This window comes from Myotis lucifugus, unplaced genomic scaffold, assembly GCF_000147115.1.
Source record: "Myotis lucifugus unplaced genomic scaffold, Myoluc2.0 scaffold_7615, whole genome shotgun sequence".
In the NCBI taxonomy this organism is placed as follows: Eukaryota; Metazoa; Chordata; class Mammalia; order Chiroptera; family Vespertilionidae; genus Myotis; species Myotis lucifugus.
In genome coordinates, this window is record NW_005878663.1 from 1 (window position 1) to 6312 (window position 6312).

The 6312-nt window shown below is 57.2% G+C and overlaps 1 protein-coding gene across 1 annotated transcript; it reads left to right on the forward strand.

Moving 5' to 3' along the window:
- The first annotated feature begins 22 nt into the window (after positions 1 to 22).
- Positions 23 to 5727, forward strand: LOC102418565 (receptor-type tyrosine-protein phosphatase H-like). The gene is made up of 6 exons (XM_023749390.1): positions 23 to 125; positions 1843 to 1876; positions 1980 to 2330; positions 3296 to 3649; positions 4737 to 5036; positions 5381 to 5727. Exons 1-6 carry the CDS (start codon positions 75 to 77, stop codon positions 5719 to 5721), a joined length of 1431 nt encoding a protein of 476 aa, XP_023605158.1. The 5' UTR covers positions 23 to 74; the 3' UTR covers positions 5722 to 5727.
- The last annotated feature ends 585 nt before the right edge of the window (positions 5728 to 6312 follow it).

Sequence of the window (6312 nt, forward strand, 5' to 3'; positions counted from 1 at the left end):
CGTTTAAAGTCCGGCAGGTGGAAGGCCCGACTGGTCACCTGGGTCCCTCCGAGGGCGCAAGGATCCCGGCGGGCATGACGGGGGCTGGAGGGGGCCTCGGGGCCTGGGGGCGCCTGGTGCTGCTGGTGAGTGGGGCCTCCGGGAGGGACCGGAGGGAGGGACCGGGTGGGGGCGCCAGGGCGGGGATTGGGCCGGGAAGCAGGGTCCCTGAACTCGGGTCCTGAGGGAAAGGGTGAAGGTTCCCCTGAAGAAGAAAGCTGGCGTCCAGGTTCCGGGAGATTGTTGGGGAGTCTTACACCTGGGCTCACAGGTGTGTCCTGTCCCGGGTGAGAGTAAACTCTGGGTGAGGAAGACCCTGGAGTCCAGGCCCCCAGCCCCTCCTCCCTCTGACCCAGGAGCCCAGGCCCCCAGCCTCCTCCTCCCTCAGACCCAGGAGTCCAGGCCCCCAGCCCTCCTCCCTCAGACCCAGGAGTCCAGGCCCCCAGCCCCTCCTCCCTCAGACCCAGGAGTCCAGGCCCCCAGCCCCTCCTCCCTCAGACCCAGGAGTCCAGGCCCCCAGCCCCTCCTCCTTCAGACCCAGGAGTCCTGGCCCCCAGCCCCTCCTCCCTCAGACCCAGGAGTCCAGGCCCCCAATCCCTCCTCCCTCAGAACCTGGAGTCCAGGCCCCCAGCCTCCTCCTCCCTCAGACCCAGGAGCCCAGGCCCCCAGCCTCCTCCTCCCTCAGACCCAGGAGCCCAGGCCCTAGCCTCGGTCACCAACAGACCGGATGTCTGACCTCTGGTTCTCAGCCTATCTCTCCCGCTCCCCGAATCCCAGTTTGTTAATGACTTTTCTTTTTTTCTTTTCCTTTTATTATTATTATTATTATTATTATTATTATTATTATTATTTACTAGTGGCCAGTTGCACGAAGATTCACGCAATAGGCCTTCCTTCCCCTAGTTGCTGGAACCGGTTTTCCTCCGGCACCCAGGACCCAGGCTTTTGGTCCATCCACAGCAGCGAGGCTTGGCTTTTCAGCTCTGGCTGCTCCCAGCCCCTCCTTTTTATTTTTTTTCCAGCTCCTGGACTGGAGGCCTGGGCGGGCTGGAAGCCTGGGTTGCCCCTGATGACCAAGGCCTCCAGCCCTTCCTTGAGCGGAGTCCAGGGCCAACGGGAAGCTTGGCTTCCTCCGTCACCGGGAGCAACCCAAGCCTCCTGCTCGCTCCAGCTCCTTGGCCTCTACCATCTTCAGTCATCTTGAGTCTTCGCTCTGTGCCTGCGTATGCAAATTAACCAACATCTTTGTTGGGTTAATTTGCATAGTTGCTCTGATTGGCTGGTGGGCGTAGTGGAGTGACACCAATTTGCATGTTTTTCTTTTATTACTGTAGATATTTACCAGCAATACGTTGTTTACTTTTCTCTTCCTAGTCATCCATAGTCTTCAGGAATTGAAACCATTCACTTTATCTCTGGGCCTTGCCCTATCCGTGCAGCTGGAGGGCAGGTGTCCAGCCCAGCTCCTGGGTCCCTGGAGCCCTAGCTGGTTTGGCTCAGCAGATATAGCATGGGCCTGCGGACTCAAGGGTCCCAGGTTCGATTCTGGTCAAGGGCATGTACCTGGGTCCCTGGAGCCCCACCTGTGCCCCTCCCCTCCCCACACACCCAGAAAAGGCAGCTGGCCCTGGGGTGACCTTTGTCAAGTCTGAGCCTGGGGGAGCAGTCACCTGCAGTGTCCCTCCCCGGGCTGTGCCTCTGTGGGGGCTGAGGCTGGGAGGGTGCGGCTGCCCCCCAGCCCCCCAGTCTCACCTGGGCCTGGAGGGGAGGCCGGGCTCTGACTCTCCCCTGGGCTCCCCCCAGGGCCTGTGCGTCTGGATGGGAGCCAAGGCAGCCGGTGAGTGATCCTTGATGAGTCCACCACCCGCCCAGAGAGGTAGCACCTCAAGTCTCCTGTGTGAGCTTCGGGGGGTAGGGGGGCTCTCCATGGAGGGCGCCAGGATCCCTGGCAGGCGCTGATGGGAGGGGTCTATCTGGTCTCCTGAGGGGATTAGGGACCCAGTTTGCTCCCCAATTCCCAGCACCCAAGGCCGCTGTCAGGAACCTGAATGTGTGGCATCAGACCAGCAGCTCCATCACCCTGCGCTGGGACCCCCCGGAAGACCCCACCCTGCAGAACTACACCTACTGGGTCAGGTGCACCGGAGACGGTGGCAAAAATGAAATCGGAAGCACGACAGACGTCACTTACACGGCGGAGGGACTCGAACCCGCGTCCCGCTATGAGTTGTCCGTGTGGGTGGAGGGAGGTGGAGCCAGCAGCTCCGAGGCGACCCTCAGTGCCAGCACAGGTGAGAGCAGCCGCTGCTTAATCTGCTGTGGTTGGTTGTTCTTTTTTTTTTTTTTTTTTTTATGTGTGTGTGTGTTTTTAAAAAAAATTCTTTTTAAATATTTATTTACTTTTTAATCCTCACCCGAGGATATTTTCCCATGGATTTTTAGAGAGAGTGAAGAGACAGAGAGGGAAGAGACAGAGAGAAACTTTGATATGAGAGAAACACATGGATGGGTTGCCTCCTGCCCGCACCCCGTCCAGGGCCTGCCTGGGGAGGAGCCTGCCACCAAGGGACATGCCCTTGACTGGAATCGAACCCGGGGCCCTTCGGTCCACAGGCTGACGCTCTATCCATTGAGCCACACCGGCCAGGGCAGTTGTTTGGGTTTGGAGGGGGGGTGTCTGGTGGGGCTGGAGCACCCACAGGCGAGCCCGGCAGGTTCCTACACCCACAGAAAGAGGATGGGGGCCCGGCCTGTACGTGCCAGGATTCTATCAGCCACATTGGCCCCAGTCAGAGGAAAGGGGACCAGCGCTGTAGAGAGCGAGTTCCTTTAGCTCAAGTGGAGTCAACATGTCATCCTTGTGACCTGTTGCCCGTGTAGTACGGGAGGACCGAGGAGAGATTGTACAGGCTCACCTTCGTCCCAATTCTTCACGCTCCGTGTGTGTATCCGTTATGTATTCATTTGTTTCTTTATCCTCGCCCCAGGGTATGTCTATTTTTATTTTTTAAAATTTATTGATTTTACAGAGGAAGGGAGAGGGGGAGAGAGAGGGCAGCGTCAATGATGAGAGAGAATCATTGATCCGCTGCCTCCTGCCCACCCCTCACCTGGGATGGAGCCCGAAACCCCGGCATGTGCCCCGACCGGGAATCGAACCGTGACCTCCTGGTTCATAGGTGGACGCTCAACCACTGAGCCACGCGGGCCGGGCATGGCTGCCATTTTGGACTTGAGGGTCTACCCACCGCCCCAGGCTTCCTGGGCCCAGCAGGGAAGGAAGGCCTGGACATGTGGGCCCAGAGTCCACGGCTGATTCCCTCTCCTGTCCCCTCCTCAGCCCCCAACCCCGTCAGGGACCTGACCGTGGAGAGTCAGACCACCAGCTCCATCAGCCTGCGCTGGACAGCTCCCCAGGGCCCGGATCACCCTCCCTACACCTACTGGGTCTCCTGGACCATGGAGGGCGGGGTTGCCACTAGGCCCCAGAACACCCCGGATACCAGGATCACAGTGGACGCAATGGAAGCTGGGACCCTGTACACCTTCACCGTGTGGGCGGAGAGGAACGGAGTCAACAGTAGCAAAGAGACCCTCATGGGGGCCACAGGTGAGACCCAGGCTAGGTCGGGGCCCAGCATACTGGGCTGGGGGGAGAGTGATGGGGGCATGGAGCAAGGTTCCTGGGAGACGAACTGTGCTCCGCGACCCCTCACCGGTCTCATCAGACCTTGAGCTTGTAGGTCTGCCTCCTAAGGCCGTGACTGGCAAACTGCGGCTCACGAGCCACATGCGGCTCCTTGGCCCCTTGAGTGTGGCTCTTCCTAAGCCTTAGGAGAACCCTAATTAAGTTAATAACAATGTACTTACCTGTATAGTTTAAGTTTAAAGAATTTGGCTCTCAAAAGAAATTTCAATCGTTGTACTGTTGATATTTGGCTCTGTTGACTAATGAGTTTGCCGACCACTGTCTGAGTGGGTGTCTGTCCTCAGCGACCCGGGTTTTCTGATTGGAGGGTCTGTCTTTGGGAACAAAGAGAGCCCCTGGCTGTCCAGGAATCTGTAAAGTCACCAGATAGACCAGCGGTTCTCAACCTGTGGGTCGCGACCCCTTTGGCGGTCGAACGGCCCTTTCACAGGGGCCGCCTAAGACCATCCTGCATATCAGATATTTACATGACGATTCATCACAGTAGCAACATGACAGTGATGAAGTAGCCACGAAAATAATTTTATGGTTGGGTCACAACGTGAGGAACTGTATTTAAAGGGTCAGAAGGTTGAGAACCGCTGAGCTAGGTGGTCGCCCACAGCTTGTCCTGGTGAACTCTTGGGTCCAACGGGGCCCCGCCTCCCAGCTGGCAGGTGTGGGTCCCAAGAGTGAGAGGCAGCAGAATGACCCCAGGGACTAGGTGCACTGCTGATGCACGGGACCCGGAACTCTTCAGTCTTTGGCCATTTGGGCTAAGAAGACTGACGTCAGCAGAAACGTCTAGGAACTTGTTGTGTGTGGAAGGGTGGTGAGTGGGACCCGGGTATGTGGACTTAGGACAGAGAGGACCCAGCGACCATGGTCCCCACCTCTTGGGAAGTATGCGATCCGATGGTGGGGGCACCTGCAGGGAAGGGGAGGTGAGCAGACTCGGTGTGAGGGGCCTTGGGGGTCCGCCCCTTGAGTTGTCTGTCTCAATTCTCAGCTCCTAACGAGGTCACAGCTCTGCAGAAGGAAACGCAGACCAACAACTCAATCGCCCTGCGGTGGGAGGCCCCGGCAGACCCCCGCTCTCAGCTCTACATATACTGTGTCCGGTGGGCCGGTGGGGGACCTCCCCAGGGGGAAGGACACCCCCAAGCACACCAGGTCGACCAGATAGCCAGGACCAAAGAGACTTGGTATGTGGTGAAGGGCCTGGAACCTGGGACTCCATATAACTTCAGCGTGTGGGCGGAGAGGAGCGATGTAGCCGGTGCCACACAGAGCCTCCGCGCATCCACATGTGAGATGGGCCCCCTTTTACCCCTTGGCGGGGGTGGGGAGAGGAAGTTTGTGGATGAGAAGAGAGTGGACTACAAATCCCATCAGGCCATGGGGCCCTGACTGTATAAGCTGCAGTGATCCAGAGAGTCAGAGCGCTCATGGGAGTTGTAGTTTTTGGGTACCCGTTGGGAGTCCGTTTGGGAATTTAGAAAGCAAGGGATGAAGAAGTATTTGGGTTTGGGGAAGGGAAGGATGGGCTCCTTGTCGCGGTCACAGAATTGGCATCACTGGCGGTGAAGCAGGTGAGGGAGGGAACACCACCTTGGCTGGCACCTACCGAGTCCTCTTGTCTCCGCCTCCCAGACCCAGACCCTGTCACCATCATCTCCTGCACCAGCATCTCTGGTGGCTATGGGGTCACCCTGACCTGGACCTGCCCCCGGGGCGGCTATGAGGCCTTTCAGCTGCACGTGGGCGGGCAGCAGGTCTCCGGGGACCAAGCCTCCTGCGGGAAGGACAGGGGCATGTCCGTGTCCAACCTCCAGCCCGCTCAGTCCTACACAGCCACGGTCAAGACCATCTGGGACGGACTGAGGGCCCCAGCTGCCTCCGTGACCTGCCACACGGAGAGTGCAGGTGAGCACAGCCCCAGGGGACACACAGTCTCTCCAGGCCCCCTCAGGCCCTGCGCGGACGGAGTCTGACCTACCCAGGGGGTCCTTCCTGTTTGCTCGTTTGTGTTTTGTTTTCTGCTGTCTTTAAAACAGTTTTATTTATTTTTTAATTTTTATTTATTGATTTTAGAAACAGAGGAAGGGGGAGAGAGAGAGGGAGAAACATTGAATTTTGTGGTTCCATTTATTTATGCATTCATTAGTTGATTCTTGTAAGTGCCCTGACCAGGGATCGAACCTGGGACCCTTCAGTCCACAGGCCGATGCTCTATCCACTGATCCAAACCGGCTAGGGCATGACTCACCCATTTAAAGTGTGCAATGGTGCCCTAACCGGTTTGGCTCAGTGGATAGAGCATCGTCCTGCGGACTGAAGGGTCCCAGGTTTGATTCCGGTCAAGGGCATGTACCTTGGTTGTGGGCACATCCCCAGTGGGGAGTGTGCAGGAGGCAGCTGAATTGATGTTTCTCTCTCATCAATGTTTCTAACTCTCTATCCCTCTCCCTTCCTCTCTGTAAAAAAAATCAATAAAATATTTTAAAAATATAATAAAGTGTGCAATGGTTTTAAGTGTACCGGCGGTATTATGCAACCATCGCCAGTATCAATTTTAAAATGTT

Coding starts and splice junctions, on each gene's coding strand:
- LOC102418565 (XM_023749390.1), top strand. CDS start 75: ATGACGGGGGCTGGAGGGGGCCTCGGGGCCTGGGGGCGCCTGGTGCTG. Junction 3,650..4,736: donor GACCCTCATGGGGGCCACAG/GTGAGACCCAGG, acceptor CTCAATTCTCAG/CTCCTAACGAGGTCACAGCT. Junction 5,037..5,380: donor GAGCCTCCGCGCATCCACAT/GTGAGATGGGCC, acceptor TCCGCCTCCCAG/ACCCAGACCCTGTCACCATC.